General features: G+C 48.1%; 1 protein-coding gene across 2 annotated transcripts in view; it reads right to left on the bottom strand.

Annotated features, from left to right (window-relative positions):
* The window catches only part of MYRIP (myosin VIIA and Rab interacting protein), a 227,185-nt gene that overhangs the window by 62,621 nt on the left and 145,684 nt on the right, over positions 1-18,880 (bottom strand). For both annotated transcript variants that reach the window (XM_002696924.6, XM_005222594.5), the window contains exons 4-8: positions 17,954-18,090; positions 11,558-11,638; positions 6,676-6,773; positions 6,375-6,455; positions 5,186-5,329 (exon numbers count right to left, since the gene is read on the bottom strand). In XM_002696924.6, the coding sequence (XP_002696970.1) occupies positions 5,186-5,329; positions 6,375-6,455; positions 6,676-6,773; positions 11,558-11,638; positions 17,954-18,090 (541 nt within the window). The remainder of the gene's footprint in view (positions 1-5,185; positions 5,330-6,374; positions 6,456-6,675; positions 6,774-11,557; positions 11,639-17,953; positions 18,091-18,880) is intronic.

The following is an 18,880-nucleotide window of genomic DNA, read 5'->3' as shown; positions in this document are numbered from 1 at the left end:
CGTTTGAGAATAACAAAGGAGAATAGCAAACACCAGCTGAGGGATATCCGGGTGAAAAAACTGAGCATCATGACTAGGGTTTGGGGAGAGGACAGTGCACTCTGTAGCCTCACCCAGAAGGATGGCTAACAGTCTGAGAAAAGAGGGCTGAGGACTGGGGCCCAGTATCCCCGTAACCACAGGCCAGCCTGGGGCCCACGGCCCTCAGATACGCGCATCTGCACACTCTCCTGGAGAGGGCGGTACAGCCAGTTCTGGCCCAGAGAGTCGTAGGAAGCTTCTTCTACTTCCCCTCACAAGACCTTGAGGCTGATCCAGGAGGAAGATGCATTTGCAGAACAAATACAGAGCCCTTTAAGCTGTGTGCCAAGGGTCACGACCTGACTCCTCTCTGATTACAGAAGAGAGGACCACGGGCCTCCAGGTCTGCTGTTCGATGCAGCAGTCACAGGTTAATGCAGCCCAGGCGTGGAGGAGCTCTCCCACTCTTATTGATCAGGTAAGATTCTGTGTGCATTCAGTTCAAACAGGCCGTGGCCTGTGGTTTGAAACCCTGTTCCTCAAGCTGGGCTGAGAGTCCTGATGCTTTAATACTGTGTTATATGACACTGTATTGCAACATCTGTTTTTCTGCTGGGGTCCCCACTAGACTGCAAGCAACTGAGGGCAGTTAAAGGACAGTTAATGGTGATAGCTCCTGGCACTGCTGCTAAGTCGCTTCAGTCGTGTCCAACTCTGTGTGACCCCAGAGATGGCAGCCCACCAGGCTCCCCCGTCCCTGGGATTCTCCAGGCAAGAACACTGGGGTAGGTTGCCATTTCCTTCTCCAGTGCATGAAAGTGAAAAGTGAAAGTGAAGTCTCTCAGTCGTGTCCGACTCTTAGCGACCCCATGGACTGCAGCCTACCAGGCTCCTCCGCCCATGGGATTTTCCAGGCAAGAGTACTGCAGTGGGTTGCCATTGCCTTCAGAATTGGGAATCAGTGAATGTTTACTGTGGAGTGAATAACTCGAGGCAGGCCACAGGGTAGGTTTTTAGAAATGCCTGTTGATGGTGATGATCTTACTAACTTCTTGGATGACACTGGGTAGCAAGAGAAACAAAGAAGAAGCCCCCTGTCATCCTCACTTATATCATGGACAGGAAGGTCTTACTTGGAGGAGAGCCAGCCTAACACACTCATCAAGTGGTTTTTGGCCCAGTGTCAGTTCCATTATTCCCAGGGCATGGCAAGCACTGATCCTGTCTCTGGTGCCCTGAACAGCTCTGATACTTGACAACAACAAAGGTTTTCTTGGGGCTGGGTATTCGGGAGCCATCTATAATTTTGGGAAATCCTTGACAGATGATGAGTGGCGATCATAGAGGAGAGATCAAGGCTGACAGTCTGTTGGCAGGTGAAGTTATTAAAAATGAAGCAAAAAGTCCTTCCATGTCAAACTGCCATCTATTCAGGGGGATACACCCTTCTTTTTAAAATCTGGCTGTGCCATGTCTTAGTTGGGGCATGTAGGATCTAAATCCCTGGCCAGGGATCGAACCCTGTACCCTGCATGGGGAGCGTGGAGTCTTGGCCACTGGACTACCAGGGAAGTCCCAGAGGGACATACCCTTGACATGCCTCCCACCTTGGACTGGCAAGACCCCCCCCCACCTTCCGTGTAATCACACAGATCTTCCTGTCTCTGCTCCAGTCATATTCCAACTTGTTGTCTCTTCCACGGACTGTGAGCTCCTTGAAAATGGTCTTCTGGGTGTGACCCTCAGTCCCACGTTTGTGCCTGATTTTGTAGGATTATAACACGGCCTGACTCTAAGGCGCTGATGGCCTGTTGCCAGGCGCAGTTATTCCTGTAGCCTCCCCTGAGCTGTTTTCTATACCCTGGCCTTTATTTTTCTATCTTCAAACTTCACACTATAAATCACAAAATACATGTTTAAAAGAGAGAGGAAATGATAGTGTTTCATTTTGCAGTGGCTCAAACAGTATTTTATTTCTGTATGTGTGTGTCAGTAAGAGGTGGCTGGGTTCCACTTCTATAGGACAAAAATGCTCCCTTACTTACAAAAGCCAAGATCAAAACAAGAAAAGTCCTTCTCTGGTCCCAACAGGGAAGATGAGATCTATGTTTTTCATGAGTTAAGGATGCCAGGCTTTCATAATCTATTTCAGGCAAGCCATTGTTTCACACTAGGGAAAAAAAACTACACCCTGACAATCACGAAAATCCCTAGAGAGCTGCCTCCAGCGCATCTCAGGACACTGCTGGTCTGCTGTCTCCAGCCAGGGTGGAAAAGCCCCAGTTCTGAGACCTAGACCCAGTTTTGCCACAAGTTCATTGCAATAAACATATGGCCCAGAAGATGGCGCCACCACGACACTTTTACTTGCCAGTTGGATCAACCTAGAGGAAAGTGATGGGATCACTTGGTTAATTTATTTGCTTTATTATCCTGGCTGGGCACCCTGTGCCCATCCTTTCACTCCCACCCACGGCGTCTGTTTTCCTTCCTCTTACCCACCCTAGGGTCCATGGAAGAAACAAGGCTGGCGATGTCAGCAAGGGCAGGCCTGAGTTACTGTGTCTGCACATCTATGCTGGGAGGCTGGGCGTGGTGGGTGGAGTCCACGGGTCCAGGAGGCCTTGCAAAGATGGACTGAGAACTTCAAATCGGCCCCACCTCTTAACTCTTGGGGCATGAAAGTGTAGTAGGTTGGGTAAGGGGTCCATGCCAGCTCCTCCTCCTGGGCTTCCCTGGTGGCTCAGAAGGTAAATAATTCACCTGCAGTGTTGGAGACTCGGGTTTGATCCCTGGATTGGGAAGATCCCCTGGAGGAGGAAATGACAACCCACTCCAGTATTCTTACCTGGAGAATTCCAAGGACAGAGGAGCCTGGTGGGCTACAGTCCATGGGGTCACACAGAGTTGGACACGACTGAGCGACTAACACTTTCACTTTCATTCTAAGCCTCAGGGATCAGTGCCGTGCCAAGCACACAGAGTGCACTCAGTAAGCATCCGTCAAAATGACAGCCTTTATTACGCTCCGCCACTGAGCCAGGGCCACACCTCCATCCCCTCACTCTGTCCGACTGGGGACACATGAGTGACCTGCAGCAGCTTGGACCACTTGCCCACGAACAGGGTTGGTGAGGGGCAGAGGCAGGGCTTGACCTTGGGCCTGTCTGGCTCCAAGGTGATGCTCTGCTGTGCCCTCTTGGTGCTGTGCCTGACACCCTTTCCTGAAAGCCCGGGGACGACGCACTCCTGTCTATCAAACCTCAACCCAGCAGGATGTGCCATCCAATCCAGCTGGTTCTGAAGCTTTAGACAAAACTTGCAGGGTGATCATCAGTTACTTTTGTTAAAGCTTCCTCTGCAGTCACTGGTCCCCTGAGTGGGCAGCAGCATCCTGCCCTCCCTGTATCTCTTGCGATGGTATATGGTTGCTATGACTGCAATGATTATCATCATCACCAACAGGGCAGACTCCCTGGGGCTTCAAAATAGTCTCTGCTCTCAAGGAGCCCACATCAGGGGTGAACAGAGTGAAAGTTTTTAGTAGCAAGGGTTTGTGGGCAAAGGGGTCAACAATATTCGAATGAATAACAGCTGAGACATTGCTTTGTATTTCTGGGGTCAGGCACAGCCATTAAATTCAATCCAATAATTATAACAGTCATGAAAAATACTTCAGGTCTGCCCTATAGTCATTAAAGGAGAGAGCAAAATGTGAGGGAGGAAAATGACAAACACAAAGAGAAATGGCTGAAGAAAATAGAAAAGGATGGAGAAGAGACAGAGAAAGTTAGACAGAGACACAGCTCAGTCGCTGGGCATGCTGCATGCCCAGCCTCTGCTCTCATCATTGTTATCACTAGGACCACCATATGAATACAGAGATGACTTTTTACATACAGGTGCCCAAGGAGACCGGCACTAAATGAATGATAACCCCCGCCCTGGTGCCTGTTAGGATATTGCATCTTAAGGCTTTGAAAATCAAGACTGCACTGACCCCCTTCCTGGCGGAGAGCCACACAATCAGAGAGGAAATTAAAAAGAGGGACGATCACACTGAATTTTCTTTCAAGAGAACAGATGAGAAATCCTGTCACTGGGGATGGATTAAGTTTGGGTTTTGCAGTTAAGCCCAAGGACCGAGTCCTACAGTGTTATGGGGTTCTGCAGTTACCCCTGGAGCCACAGCATCCACATCCGTGGAGAACTGAGGACACAGGAGGGAGCACTGCCGGGAGGCTCGTGGCTCAGGAGGGAGCACTGCCGGGAGGCCAGTGGCTCAGGTGGGAGCACTGCCGGGAGGCCAGTGGCTCAGGGCCCTCCAGGGTCTGCAGCTCAGGGTCCCTCCTCAAGATGCCACGAAAGGGTCACCCTTCAGCCCCCAGCCTGTGCCCACCGCCCCCCACCCCACCATCCCCACTGCTGCAGATGGCATGATTTCATTCTCCTCTATCCTGCCTTTCCAGTTTTAAATTGCCCCTGTGTGTTGCCCCATCCTCTCCCCCATGCTATGACTTGGGTCCCTGCAGCTGACGGAGCACAAGCCCTGCCGGCCAGCCCTGCTTCTTTTCTTGCTGAATCTCCACCCCCAGGACCCAGCCTCTATCCTCTGCCCCACACGCGCCCTCGCTGGGGAAGGAGGAACACACACCGAAGGACTTTACGGGCTTGGGGACCCTCCCCAGCCGCAACGGGCCCAGACCCTTGGGTCACTGGATGGACGCTGTGCTTCGTGACTGGGGAGAAGGAACAAAAAGGTCTGCCCACATCCTGATGCCCCACCCACGGGCCGCCGCGGCCTCAGAAGGCAGCGGTCACTCTCTCACAGTCCTCGGTTTCCGTACAGCAAGTGCTCAGGTTGTGAGAACACACACGGCCCTGAGAAAGCCATTCTCCCCACGGGACTCAGTGCAGCTCTTTTCAGAATGAATTGTAAAAAGCTTATTGACAGTGTTATTTTTCCTAAATTGGTCTCTGTGTAAAAACCCACCTCCACGTGTAACAGAACAGGCCTCCTGGCCCCCAATCCACACTGTCTGGCGGGCACATGTGCTGACTACAGATGTTAGGCATGGCAGCCCCATTTCTATGGGGAGAACGGTTCTGAGCTGCACGCAGCAGGGCCCCTGTAGGGGTGGGCCGGGGCGGCATAGGGGCTCACCCAGAAGGTGGTGGAAGCCTGGGGGCCTCCCGGGGCGGCTGTGGTCCCCGCATCAGCTGCCTCTGCACCGCAGCTCTGGGGCTGCGGCCACTCCGGCTCGTCTTCCGCGCGCTGCTCACTTTTGCTCTTCTGTTTCCTTATGATCTGGGGAGGAGGCAGGTGACAAAGGGCACACATTATTGGAGAGACTTCCAGCGCTATGTGGTGTCATGGGGATCATCTTTGGGAAATTTTTAGCCACGGAAGAGCTTAGCTTCAACGGAATACCAGCCAGTTTCAGACCCGCCTTGTGATAAAACAGCACAACCAAAGCTTTGAACATTCTACAGCACTTTACAGTTTAAAAGTAGTCCTCTTATGATGCTGACAGCCTTTTCTATTAAGGGCCTACTGTGTGCCAGTCTCTGTGCTTGACACCATGTAGTACAAGGGCTTCCCTGGTGGCTCAGATGGTAAAGAATTTGCCTGCAGTGCAGGAGGGCAGGTTCAATCCCTGGGTCGGGAAGATCCGCTGGAGAGGAAAATAGAAAGCCACTCCAATGTTCTTGCCTAGAGAGTTCCATGGACGGAGGAGACTGGCCGGCTGCAGTCCCTGGGGTCGCTTGACATCATGTATGCCCTGTGCTTGACACCATATATGCTTTACGTCATTGAATTCTCAGAATAACTCTAAGAGCTACCTACTATAACTCCCCCTATTTTACAGATGCAGAGTTAATCTCAGAGGTCATCAGTTAAGGACACACAGCTCATCAACAGTGGAGCTGGATCTCAAACCCAGAGTCTCCGGCTGTACACCCTGACTTTAGGAAGGGTCTGAAAGCCCTAAGGAGGGGGCAGATACCAAGTGTCACGAAGGAAGGCTTCAGCTTGTCTGCACCGCTTGCTATGTTGGGCATGGTCACTTAGATTTAATAAGTCCATTTGTACAGAGGTCTCTGGGCCAAGGTCCTGGCTCCTCACCCACTAGCTCAATCCCTAAGGGCAAGCACGTTCACACTGCTTATTTGTCGCAGTGCAATGCAACCCCTCTGCCTTAGCCCCGGAGTACAAGGGCAAAAGTGAGAAGGAACAAGGCAAACGATGCCCAAGACAACAGCGGTACCCTCGGCGGCTCTTCCGCTCACCGAAGGCCCTGGTCTGGACCAGGTGGCCCACTGCAGCCGTGTGGTTGCCAGGGCGCGCCTACCTTCTGCAGGATGGTTGTGGCCAGCTCCTCGGTCAGCTCCTCCTTGTGGTCCCGCAGGTAACTGGCCTCATTCTGCTTGTCCTGCAGAGGGAAGAAGGGAAGGGTGTGAGCTGTGGGTGTGTTTGGGGGACTTGGCAATCGATTTCTTGGGAGTCCTGACCACAAATGCAGGGGGAGGACGGGCTCAGTTCAAGGATGGTTATATGATGATGGTGTCCCCACAAGCTGTGCTTTCTCTTGGCAGCCAGGACCCCACCCGCACCACCTTCCAGACAGACATTGTGGGGGGTGGGGGGCATACCAGACTGTCCCCATAGGCTTCTGCTTTGGAGATGGCTTCCTCGATGGCCTCTTCAGCCACCCGTAGGGCGACAGCCAATGTGTCCATCATGCTGTGTCCTGGACAGGAAACAGAACAGAGACCACTTCTAAAAGGCAAGGACAAGTGAAAGGTCCTTGTGTCAGAGTCATGAGCTGACTAGGACGAGGCTAGGCAATAGTCCTCTTGTGCCTGGCACTAAGGACAGCCCCAAACATACAAAGTGGCTTAAAGACGACGGACAAAGGGACTTAATACAGCAGTTCTTCATCTACCTTCTCGGATAAAGATTATGCTTTATTTTGTGCATGTACTGTATCATTTGTAATGATAGGCAGGAAAACTGTGAAATCTTCTAAGGGCTGTGCTCATGGTTTAATGCAAATACAAAATCCACAAAAGAATTTTTTAGATTCTAAGCCCATACTACCAATCAGTTCAGTTCAGTTCAGTTCAGTTGCTCAGTTGTGTCCAACTCCTTGCAACCCCATGAATCGCAGCACGCCAGGCCTCCCTGTCCATCACCAACTCCTGGAGTTCACTCAGACTCATGTCCATCGAGTCGGTGATGCCATCCAGCCTTCTCATCCTCTGTTGTCCCCTTCTCCTCCTGCCCCCAATCCCTCCCAGCATCAGGGTCTTTTCCAGTGAGTCAACTCTTCGCATGAGGTGGCCAAACTATTGGAGTTTCAGCTTCAGCATCAGTCCTTCCAAAGAACACCCAGGACTGATTTCCTTTAGAATGGACTGGTTGGATCTCCTTGCAGTCCAAGGGACTCTGAAGGGTCTTCTCCAACACCACAGTTCAAAAGCATCAGTTCTTTGGCGTTCAGCTTTCTTCACAGTCCAACTCTCGCATCCATACATGACCACTGGAAAAACCATAGCCTTGACTAGACAGACCTTTGTTGGCAAAGTAATGTCTCTGATTTTCAATACGCTATCTAGGTTGGACATAACTTTCCTTCCAAGGAGTAAGCGTCTTAATTTCATGGCTGCAATCACCATCTGCAGTGATTTTGGAACCCAAAATTATAAAGTCTGACACTGTTTCCACTGTTTCCCCATCTATTTCCCATGAAGTGATGGGACCAGATGCCATGATCTTAGTTTTCTGAATGTAGAGCTTTAAGCCAACTTTTTCACTCTCCTCTTTCACTTTCATCAAGAGGCTTTTTAGTTCCTTTTCACTTTTTGCCATAGGGATGGTGTCATCTGCATATCTGAGGTTATTGGTATTTCTTCCGGCAATCTTGATTCCAGCTTGTGCTTCTTCCAGCCCAGAGTTTCTCATGATGTACTTTGCATGGAAGTTAAATAAGCAGGGTGACAATATACAGCCTTGACATACTCCTTTTCCTATTTGGAACCAGTCTGTTGTTCCATGTCCAGTTCTAACTGTTGCTTCCTGATCTGCATATAGGTTTCTCAAGAGGCAGGTCAGGTGGTCTGGTATTCCCATCTCTTTCAGAATTTTCCACAGTTTATTGTGATCTACACAGTCAAAGGCTTTGGCATAGTCAATAAAGCAGAAATAGATGTTATCAATAGCATTGGCCAACCTTGCCCAGCTCAACCACTTGCTGGGCCACAGACCACGTATCTCGGCTTAACAATGTTGTGTTGCAATGAACAGCAAAGGGACTTAGCCATACGTGCACCATCCAGGCTGCCACATAACATTTTAGAGCTGAGATTTGAATTCAGGAGTCTGTCTCCAAATCCTGTGATTTTTAACCACAAAAATGAGATAGATACAAACTAACATGATTTTTAAAACTAAGGCTATCATATATCTAGTGAATGTATTTTTTGCATATGGCAACAAACAGGAGGAAGTGTCCTTAAGCCAAAGGACTTCCACAGGTGACAGAATTCTCTTTGGAGTCAAGTACTTGGAAGAGTTCTGCTTCCTGGAGGTACTAGATTTTTACCTCTTACTTGAAAGTGAGAATTTCTATCACTCCTCTTAGTTCACCCCAGAAGCCCAACTCACATCAGGCACAAGATCAGAGGTCTGCAGCGGCTGGTTGCCTACGTCTCCTCTTCCCTTTCTCAACCTCCTGTTTCCATCTATAATCTGCTAGTCAGGCATTATTGAACACATGCAAATCTCCTGAAAGCTGCCTCAGATGCTTTGTAGAATGAGATAAGGTGTAAATATATCAATTCATTAATTAATCAATCCCTAAATTAAAATACTTAATTCAAGCTTCTTAGGCTCCTGAAGACACACATGTGGACAGAAAGTGGCATTCAGCACACATAATAAATCTCCCAAACCAACCCGAGCATATGTGCTATGCATACTAAGTCACTTCAGTCGTGTCCAACTCTTTGCGACCCCATAGATTATAGTCCACCAGGCTCCTCTGTCCATGGGATTCTCCAGGCAAGAGTACTGGAGTGGGTTGCCATTCCCTTAAACTCCTGGGCATCTTCCCAACCCAGGGATTGAACCAGCATCTCTTACGTCTCCTCCATTAGCAGGCAGGTTCTTTACCACTAGCGCCACCTGGGGAGCCCAAACCAACCCAGTTAAAGTCAAAGCCGTCCAGCCAGGCAGCTGATGAGGACAGCGCAGGCTGGCTGTGAGTCCTGGCAGAGACACGCCTAGGGTTCAGCACCCCTCAGTGTGGCTGAGTGAGGACATGGTTTCCCCAGAGTTTCTATAAGAAGAGTATTAAATTTAAGTTGTCACCACACTCAGTGCTCCCTGGAGACAGACACCGTATCTCCCGTCTCTCTTCTTTAAGATACCAGGCAATGTATTTTTAATAGAAGTGGTGCCCTACAAATTCTTGTTGATTCAAAGTGCACCATGACCTCCCCAGCACTAGGCTCCGAGGGCCCCAGTGATGCCCCAGTAAACCCCAGCTGAGTCCACACTCTCTGATCAGACACATATGTAACAGCTAAGAATCGAGTGGCGATCCTGTGATGGGGACAGTCACCAGCTTCCATAGAGCCCTGGAAAGAAGGAGCTTGGAGACGTTAGAAAGGCTCTGGAGGCCACATTTAAGATTTTGGCACGAGGTGGAGTGGAGCACTGAAGATGTTTGGTCAGAAAGTGAAGGCTCGCGTCAGTTTCAGAGATAACTGGCGGGGTGTGGAGGGAGGATAAGAGGGCAGAGGCAGAGTGGCCGAAGTTTAGAGGACCAGTTAGGGAGAGAGATGGTTACTTCTGTGTGTCAACTTGGTAAAGCTATAGCTGCTGCTGCTGCTAAGTCGCTTCAATCGTGTCCGACTCTGTGCGACCCCATAGACGGCAGCCCACCAGGCTCCCCCATCCCTGGGATTCTCCAGGCAAGAACACTGCAGTGGGCTGCCATTTGCATCAGCTGTTTAATCAAACACTAACCCAGGTGTTGCTATGAAGGTTTCTTAGGTGTGGTTCACATTGTGGTTACAGTAGTTGACTTTAGGTAAAGGATATTACCCTTGAAAATATCAGTAGGTCCCATCTAATAACATGGAAGGCCTTAAGAGCAAAAACAGAGGTTTCCCAGAGAAGAAATCCTGCCTTAACACTTGAGGATCAACTCCTAATAGAGTTTCCAGCCTGCTGACCTATTCTCTAGATTTTGGGCTTGCCAGCCCCACAACTGTGTGACCCAAGTCCTGAAATGAACTTTTGTATGTGTGCATGTGTGTTATGTGTACATATCTTATTGGTTTTGTTACTCTGGAGAACCCTGGCTGATTTAAATGGTCACTGAAATTAATATTTATATAGGAATGTTGAGGGCAGGAAGGTGCTCAGGCCATAGACCTTGGAATAGAAAGAAAAGAACAGGACTGCAAACAGAACTTGGGTAACTGGGTGGAAGTGGGGACAGGGATTGAGGGAAAGGTTAAGTCTTGATGGTGGGCTTAACTGGCTGAGGAGCTTGATTAGGACCGCTGAGGGGCTACAGCTACTCAGGATCCCTGGCGGAGCTCCTGATGGTCAAGCGTCAGAACTCTGAGTCTAGAACTCTGGGCTGAAGTGAGAGCTAGGCATTCAGACGGAGGTGCGCCACAGTCACGTGTCAACCCGGGGAGAAAGATCCAAGCAGGAAGGATGAGAGAGGACCAGACCTTCATGAGAAAGTGCCCGAGGAGAGAACAGGGTGAGTGCAGAAGCTGTGGGGGGCACACCACAGAACCAGGGGGACTAGGAGGCACCTGTTCCCAACACCCAGCACTTCAGGGAAGGAGCTGCAGTGTTGGAGGAGGTTTTATTTGTAATTAGAAGAAGTTTGTTTTGCTTTTAATCTCTGTTCTAAGGGAACGATTATATTGGTATAAAAAGTCAAAGTCAATCCATAAATGGTATACTCTTCTAAGAATATTTCAGTATGAATTGCACAAGTGAGTTTGTCGATTGTTATATCCTAACTCCAGAAAAACACACACTCTAAAAGTGAAGTGAAAGTTGCTTGGTCATGTCCAACTCTTTGCAACCCCCACAGATTGTAGCCAGCCAGCCTCTTCTGTTCATGGAATTCTCCAGACAAGAATATTGGGGTGGGTTGCCACTCCCTTCTTGACGGGATCTTCCCAACCCAGGGACTGAACTCAGGTCTCTTGCATTGCAGGCAGATGCTTTACTGTCTGGGCCACCAGAGAAGCCCAAAACACACCTTGTTGATCATTATCTTGTGGTTGGAAGGGAATGCACTTCTCTAGGGTACACCTTAGATATAGTCAACTATTCTGATGATGGATTCACACAAATGGCAATAGAAGAAGCCCCAGGGAGATGCTCACACACAATAACAGAGTTCCGTCAGTGGTCCCAGCGCGACGAGGGCCCTGACGATCTGAAGGCGTTTCCAGTCCTCCAACCTCCCGTTAGGTGTAAACCCATAAGCAACCTTACCTTCTGACTGCCGATAAAATGTTGAGTCGCTGCCTGAAACACTTCCTTCATTCTCCAGGTTTGCCTCAAAAAAGTTTCCTCCTGAGAGAGAAAGAGAGAGAGGATATAAGATTACCCAAGGTGTTCAGTGGGCCTGGTGCCCTGTGCTACCGAATTGGCAGGCCACCGTTACCCACTGTGATTGTTTGCCTTGCAAATAGGTTTAGGGAATCCCTGGGTTTTTAGGCAATAAATTTAAGGAATTACTGGGCTCCACAATAAGCTACAGATTTTGACCAGTCACATTTTTTCTTTCTCATATTAATTCCTCATGTAGCATCGCTTCCACCCCTAACTCTCTTCCAGAGCCTTCTTTGGAGGCAGTGTGGAATCAAACATGGAACAAAAGATTGAAGTCTGAGAGATATGAGGTCATTTCCTGGATCTGCAAGGGACTAGTTGTATAACCTTGATCAAGTTACTTAACCACCCAAACACTTGGTCTCCTTACTAGAAAAACTGTGGTAATGACAGAATTCTCCTCATGATGAGTGATGAGACACTGAATGCCTGGTCTTCAGCTCCTGTCCATGGCACCAATCCACACAGTTGCCTTCAGCCAGTGAGTTAACTTTCATTAGCACTTAGGGGAAACAAGCCCAGACCAAACGAAGTAAGCCTCAGCATTTGCTCTTTTCAGGCCCACTGCCTCTTCGCTGGTCTTCTGTCTGTTGAATGCACGCTCTAGTGTCTTAGTTCCAGGCTGGAAAGTGCAGTTGGCTAAGCCCTTTTTCAGTTGGGGATTTACCATCTGTATTCACATATTAACTCATCAAATGAGATCTTTGAAGGTATGAGGTGTGTGTCATGGCTCTTTCCTTTTAAAATTACTATATTGTATCCCCAGTGCCCAAGGCAGCATGGAGATAGCAGGGGCTCAAAAAAAGTCTTGAATTGGATGCTGGTGGAAAGCACTGATAGAAGGAAGAGATAAACGTGGGTCTACGTGTCTTAGCTCAAAGGGGGAAATGCTATTGATTCCAAGTCAGACTAAGCCGTGGATCTTTGATACAAATAACACAGCCTGTGCTTCCCTGCATGGGCTGCATGGGGCTCTGGTGCGGAATCTCTGAGGGTGACTGCCATAGGTCCCTGCCGCAGGGTCAGTGGGATGTGACCTTTGTGAGACAGGGCGTTAGTGTGCGGCCTGCCAGTGACTGTCCGACCATGTACCACTGTCTGTGTTTGTGTTTTTTTGACCAGCCTTTCAAAAGAGCCGAAGTCACTTATTCTAGCTCTGTGACCGTAGGAAGTGACTTTATCTTCCTGTGTCTCCATCTCCTCATTTATAAAATAGGCCTTTAGGATAAGTCATCACCTCAGTTCTCAGACCACACAGCTAAGTGCAAATATTTCACTTTGGCTTGGCTGCATCCAGCATTCATTCATTCATCAAGCAAATATTCCATGGGGACCTAGTAGATGCTTGGCCCTGGGCTGGATGTTAGAGTGATTGGTGAGCAAAGCAGAAAACCTCACTGCCCTGACAAGCAGTAGATGAGAATTCAATAACCAAAGATTTATATAAATAAATATAAAGCTATAGATATGTTGAATGCTGTGACTGGGTGGTTCACAGAATAGGGCAAGTGTTCAGCAGGGAAGATTGACCTAGTTGGTGAGTGACCAGTCAAAGCGGTGGGGTGGGGGGCGGGAGGAGTTCCAGGGCAGAGCAAACAGCTTGCATGGGGACAGGTGGTGGGATGGCAGGGTGCACCTGAAGACCTAAAGCAGAGGCTGTGTGGCAGCCTGGAGTGAGATGCGCTGGAGGCAGACCATGCAGATCATGGTGCCAACATCAGTGTTCTGATCTTTGTCCCAACTTGAAACCACCTGAAGCCAGTAAAGGCTGCAGAGGCATGATCTGGTCAGGGGTATGCTTCTAAAGGTGCACGCCGGCTGCTGTGTGGAGGCAGCTTGGAAGAGGGAGAGGGTGGGTGTCTAGAGAGGAAGTGGGGAGTGCAGTCCACCCTCTGAGTGTCCCTATGATGAGAAAGGGGGTGACAGGGCAGAAGCAGAGGAGAAGGTGCAGCCCAGGAAGGGCTTAGGAGACAGGAGAGACTGGCGTGATCTCAGATCAACAGGGAGGAACCAGTTAAGGGAGAGGCTGAAAGGCAAGATGGAAGGGCTGAGTGACCTTGAGCCCTTCGTGGAAAGTGACAGAGATTAGATGTGGAGGTGTATGGTACATGGTCTGCCCTGTGAAGGAGGTGGCGAGGCTGTGTCCTGAGACAACACGGAGGGCGGAGGGGAGTGTGAGGAAGGGGGAGACCTGAAAACATCCTTGGGAGACTGCGCCGACCAGGACAGGCTCTGGGTTTGTGTTATTATAAACCTTCTCACACAACGACCCTCCCTGGGTCCCTTTACATTCATAGGTGGGAGCTTCTGTGTGTCGTTTAGGATGATGGGATTTTTCCAAGGGCAGAAAGCGACTGAACTGTTCTGGAAACTGAATGCAGCAGCCAGGCACCAAGTCAGAGCTTTCATGAGCTGGAGGAACCTCCGACTTGACACAGTACAGTGTTTTTAAGGGTCAGTGTTTTGTCCGTCAAATCCCAGGTGAAGGATGTCATAGACCCTTCCCAGAATCATATCAAAAATAGATATATCATACTAATAAATAGAAGTAGGATTTGTTTTCCCCATTTTATTTATCTAAAACTAAATAAACGAGCTTCCCTGGTAGTTCAGTGGTAAAGAATCTGTCTGCCCGTGCAGGAGACGCAGGAGACATGGGTTCGATTCCTGGATCAAGAAGATCCCCTGGAGGAGGAAATAGCAACCCACTCCAGTATTCTTGCCTGGGAAATTCCACGGACAGAAGAGCCTGGTGAGCTATAGTCCATGGGGCCGCAAAAGAGTCAGACACAACTTAGCCACTAAACAACAACAACTAAATACACATATATATTTATCAAATTGTCTAGGGATTGAGTATATTAATAAGGGCTACTTTCATCTTAGAATAGCTGTTTTGTTTTTTTTTCCCCTTTTGGTTGCACGGCATGCAGGATCTTGGGCATGCCTGATCTCCTTGGCAGTGAGAGTGTGCAGTCGACCCCTGGGGAACTCTCAAGAATAAATGTTAAAGATATCATGCTGAGGGACCTCCCTGGTGGCCCAGTGGGTTAGACTGTCTTCCAATGCAGGGGGTATGGGTTTGATCCCTGGTTGGGGAGCTAAGACCTCACATGCCTCATGGACAAAACACCAAAACATAAAACAGAAACAGTATTTTAACAATCCTATAAAGACTTTAAAAATGGTCCACATTAAAAAAAACTTTGAAAAAAGTCATGCTTAATCTATCAGATAAATCACATTGAGCATGCATTCCCATTGGACATTATATTTTTTATAAATCTATTTACTTATTTCTCTGACTTCTCCACTGCAAAGTTGGCTCTAAGATGGCCAGGTTTTGCTTATCTTGTCACCCCCAGGTTTTAAACCAGGCACTCACTAAATGTTTACTGGACTTCCCTTTAGGTCCGGTGATTAAGACTCCATGCTTTCAATGTAGAGGACACAGGTTTCATCCCTGGTCGGAGAACTAAGGTCCCACATGCCTTGCGGCCTTCTAAAAATGTTTACTGAAGATATGAATACATCTAGGATTTATCTGATAAAACAAATGTGTTGTCAGTTATGCCTAATCTGGTCACCAGGGCTTGGGACAGATGGTCATGCAAGGGTGCATGTGATGGGTGATCCGTAAGATTCTGTGAACTCAATGAATTTTCAATGGACTGATTGGTTTTATGGAAAACTACACGGGTCCATACAGTGTGGAGCTATTCCATAGATGAAAGGAATTTTCTGCTGAGAGTCCTGGAACAGAGGGTCGGTCTTACACCCTGTAGATTATGTTCTGACAATCGATATTCTAAATACCCTCAGGTGGAGTTGAAGATGGAACCATCTTATTCAGAACCTCCAGCTGAGGTTCTCAAGTCTTGGCTGCATCTTAAAATAACCCGGAGAGCTTTTTAAAAAGTATCTGTACTGGGCCCACCTCCAGAGATTTGGAAGTAATTGGCTGGGGGTGGAAAATGACTGTGGTGCTGCGAGGTTTTTTTTTTTTTCCAGTTCCTGAGGTGATTCTAAAGTGTAGTCAGGCTTGAGGATGGCAGATGACAAGCACATTAAGGTGTTGGGTGGTAGGTAGGAGCTAATGCTGATGACTCCACAGTCATCTAATATAACCAGGAAGCCACTCACACACTGGGAGATTTCTCCAAACTTGAGGTATATGTAACTCAATTTTCTAGGTGGTTGGTAGAACCAATCTCACTGTTTTATGATCACGACTTTACAGATTTGAGTACCGTCTTGTAAACTATCTCCTGCCTGCTTGTCTTCATATTGATCAAAAGGAAATCTTAGTTTAAATGGAGATACAGATCAAATCAAAGTAACTGATTCTAGTACTTCTGTGAAGTGTCCTGGTACCTACAAAGTGCTTTTAAGCCTGAATTGTGTAATACTGAGGACCTAAAAAGTATCAGCCACTGGACCACACTTTTGAAACACAGAGATAAAGAAGCTGTAGCCTCTGCCAGGTGCAGCAGGAGAGCAGCTTTGTAAACCATCCCCTGAATGCAACGTGCTAACTGGGGTGATTAAGGCCCAGATGAAAGAAGTGGCGAATCACAGAGGCTCCAGGACCTAAATCTGCTTCAATAGTGGCAGAGTTATTCCCAGCAAATGATTTGCCTTTGAAAATAACACTTGAACATTTCAAAGCCTCTGGCTGGCCCACTTGGAATTCACGTGCCCCTGCTGCATCTGTGGGGCCCAAGGGAGAAACAGGAAGAGATCGCGGTTGTGCTCTGTTTATAGGATTCTCCAAATGTGTTGGCTCCGCCCCTCCTGCTCATTTTGTATGAAGCAGTAGAGAACACCCTTGAGATTTGAATGTGGTGGCATGTAAGACAGAACATGAAGCAGACCTGAGGATGAACAAGGAAGAAAAATGGGATACAAATGATGAGCCAATGCAACTCGAACTTTCTTGACATATCTCTTTGGGCTGAAAACCTACTGTTACCATGATTACTTGTAAGCTTCGTTTCTTTTCTTTTCTTTTGGTCTTTGTTCCTTGAGAAATGTTTTTAGAAAAATCAGCAAAGAGAAGATTAAAAATAATATGTGGAAGTCTTCAGCCCTGCTCTCTTAGCTACAGGCTTCCTGAGTGGTTTGAAAGACAGAGATTCTAACAGCTACCACAAAGGCCCTAATGATTCTCCGTGTTTAATGCTTCCACTCTATTTCCCGTGCATCTCAGTGGCTTGCATATTTTTAGATAAGACACAACCAAAGACTTTATTGACAGCACAGCAATGTAAAATAACGATGATGAAAAAGCTCCAAATGAGATGGATGCAATATTTTTCTTCCCTCTTTCTCATGGATAAAAACCATTTACCTGTGTCAGCAAAGTTATGGAAAAATCCACTTCAAGACAGAAAAAACAGCCTTCTGTGGGGAAGACATGCTGTTCATATTCTGACAACCATTTCTTTCCACTGGCTTGTCTATTAGGAGTAAATAAATCCTATCTGTCTGTTTATCCTATTTATCCTTCCTTCCAAGGTGTCCCTCCTTCCTGGGAGGAAGCTGAGACATTTCTGACTGTCCCATGACATCAAACTCTGGGCCTGGTTGGTGCAAAATTTTGGGGTAGGAAGGAAGCGGGGGGGGCACATATCCTCTGAGAGCAGCCCTAGTCTACATGACCAAGCAAAGATGACTTTCCAGTGTTTTAATCTTTAGGGGGAAATGGCCAGGGATCTTTCATTTCTAGGGATTTGGAATTAAAATGTCCGCAGTATGCAGAAACACTGTGGCCCTCCCAACTGTTAACATAGCCAGCCCAGTGGAGATGCCAGATCACAGGACTTAAAACTTAGAAACTATGGGACTTCCCTGGTGGTCCAGTGATTAAGAATCAGCCTTCCAAACCACCACAATATTGTAAAGTAATTATCCTCCGATTAAAATTCATTAATTAATTAAAAAAAGAATCCACCTTCCAGTGCAGGGTACATGGGTTCAATACCTGGTTGGGGAACGAAGACCATGTGCCTGAACTATGCGTCCATGCGCTCTGGGGCATGAGGGCTGAAAGCATGCCACAACTGAGACCAACACAGTCAAACAACTAAATGTTTTTTAAAACCTTAGAATCTTTGGAATATGCCCTGGTATTTCCGCTCCTGACTAGAGTCAGGTATTTAAGCCACTTTCTGTGTCCCGAGTGAGTAGGTCATAGTGTATGGGGCCTCCGAGCCAGGCCTCCTTCTATCCCACCAGCCCCCCAAGGACCCCCAGGGTGGCAGGCAGCCAGCGTACCCACGATGTCAAAGCACACTCCGCTCTCCAGCCGGTGTTTCCTGTACAAGTTCTTCAAGACCTTGGCGCTGCCAAAGCGTTTGAAGCGACTCTTCACGTTATTGTAGAACCATTCCAGAGACTGGGTCCTGAGAACCCTGAGGACAACACAGAAAATCGGAATTAAAGGAGAGAATTAGGAAACAAGGACTTGCAAAAGCTGCCACAATACTTTGCAAGCTCCTTCCGTCAAGACGTAGAGCTTTTTTCTCTGCTCCATGGATCTGGGCTGGCCCTGTGACTTGCTCTGACCACAGGGACTGGTGGAAGCGATGCTGTGCAAGTCCAGAGCCTGCCAGCTTCCTCTCGGGCTGCTCCGGGACGCCCTGCAACTCTCTGCCATGTGAACAAGCCCAAAATAGCCTTTGGGATGACGAGAGACACTCGGCCTGATCACCCTTCTTGCCCCAGCCAATAGCCTGGACAGGAGAGCGAGGCCACTGACCACTGGCTGACTAGAGACGCATGAGTGAGCCTAAGTAAGACAAGCAGGAGAACCGTGCATCTGAGTCCATCCGAAGAGCAAGCTGATAAATACTTGCTATTTGAAGCCACTAGCTGACACATCTGTTTAGTAGCTAGCAGGCTTTATATCTGGTATTCTTACTGCATTAACAACATTTCTAGTTCAGCTTGGGAAGATAACAGAGCGCAAGTGAGACCCTGGGCTCTATGGCAAAATTCTGCAGCCTCTTACTCATTCAGCCTGAAGCACCGCGGGAAAGAGGTTTCCTGGTCAGCGCTATCACACTTGGTATGAAACGCTGACGCGATTCTTCTCCTTATTGCCTGACGAGAACAAGTTGCTAAACCCCTCCCGTTTTAAGAATAGCTTTTGTTATTTTTCTTATTATGAATGGAAATAATGCATAAACTCATTTTAAAAGT

Source organism: Bos taurus, chromosome 22 (genome assembly GCF_002263795.3).
Source record: "Bos taurus isolate L1 Dominette 01449 registration number 42190680 breed Hereford chromosome 22, ARS-UCD2.0, whole genome shotgun sequence".
In the NCBI taxonomy this organism is placed as follows: Eukaryota; Metazoa; Chordata; class Mammalia; order Artiodactyla; family Bovidae; genus Bos; species Bos taurus.
This window is presented reverse-complemented; position numbering and strand designations above follow the sequence as displayed.